We start from the raw sequence: 1253 nt of genomic DNA, 5'->3' as shown, positions 1-1253 counted from the left end.
ATCTGAACTATAAGCAATGGCTGCAAATGGAAGAATCTTTAGAGGTGCCCATGAAGCAAACAAGTCAAGTTATAGGACATGATGAATCTGCAGAGCTCACCTCTGAGGCATGGCAGCACAAGGAGATATCAATGGGGCTAAGAAAGTCAAAGAATCAAAGTATGAAATCTCCAGGGACAACCCCAGGACCATTGGATCAAACTGTAGAATTTATAAGGATTAGTCCAGAACCACTGGATCAAGTCACAGAATCTGCAAGGACACAGCTTCACGTTGCTCAGTCTGAAGAGGTAACCCTTGTAGATGTCCCAAAAGTTGTTCAATCTGATAAAGTGGCCCCTGGACCACCATTTCAAGTTGTAAAGTCTATGACAATACCAAGGCTAACCCCTCAAGTGGTAGAATATATTGAGGTGACTCCAAAACTGCAGGATGTGAGACCTTCAGAGATCCCCTCAGGGCCATGGTTACAAGATGTGAAATCTAAGAAATTAATCACAAAACCAAAACACCAGATTGTGGAAACAATGGAGTTGACAGGGTTTCAAATTGTAAAAACTATGTTAATCCCAGGGCCACCCCTTCAAATTGTAAAATCTGAGGAATTAGCACCAAGACCAATTCCTCAGGCTGTAGAACTAATAGGAGTAGCCCTAGAATCAGAAATAGAAGCAATAAATTGTGTGAATTTACTTCCAAGTCCACATCTTCAAGAACTGATAGTACCTGTAGAATCAACTCTAAGGCCACATATTCAAGCGAAATCTGAAGAATTAACCTCACAACAAACATCTCCATTTAAGGAACATACAATATTGACTCATCAACAAGGACTTCAGGCTGTGAAATCTACAGTGACAAAAACAGAGCCTCCTAAAGTTATGAAATCTGAGGATTTGAATCTAGGACAGGTGTGTCAGAATAGGGACTGTGGGAAGTTAACATCAGACAAGTTACAAGTGGGGACTGACTTCTCTAGGTTCCTACATAGCTCTTCAACCTCACTTATTTCAAGCTCTATCAAAACAGCATCTGAATTAGGACTTTGGGATTCTGGGATAGAGAAAGTATCCAGAGCTTTGGATGTAAAAAACCTTGGGACAGATATTTTGCAGCATGAAGAGACATATCTAGACCCTACTATGATGCAATCTTTAACTCTTCCCTTGGCCCTTCATAATCAAAGCTCTGATAAGACAACTAACATTGTGGAAAACCCATGCCCTGAGATTCCAGGAGTAGATGCCATATCT

At 40.8% G+C, this 1253-nt stretch overlaps 1 protein-coding gene across 1 annotated transcript; it reads left to right on the top strand.

The window, feature by feature from the left end:
• Positions 1–5: 5 nt before the first annotated feature.
• LOC116548556 (uncharacterized protein C2orf16-like) lies at positions 6–1247 on the top strand (the record flags this gene model as incomplete). The annotated part of the gene is made up of 1 exon (XM_032273955.1): positions 6–1247. A coding segment is annotated over one exon (1242 nt), but the record flags the coding sequence as incomplete, so codon positions are not given.
• Positions 1248–1253: the final 6 nt, after the last annotated feature.

This window comes from Sapajus apella, unplaced genomic scaffold (assembly GCF_009761245.1).
Source record: "Sapajus apella isolate SASKATOON/1434 unplaced genomic scaffold, GSC_monkey_1.0 scaffold15085, whole genome shotgun sequence".
Lineage (NCBI taxonomy): Eukaryota > Metazoa > Chordata > Mammalia > Primates > Cebidae > Sapajus > Sapajus apella.
This window is presented reverse-complemented; position numbering and strand designations above follow the sequence as displayed.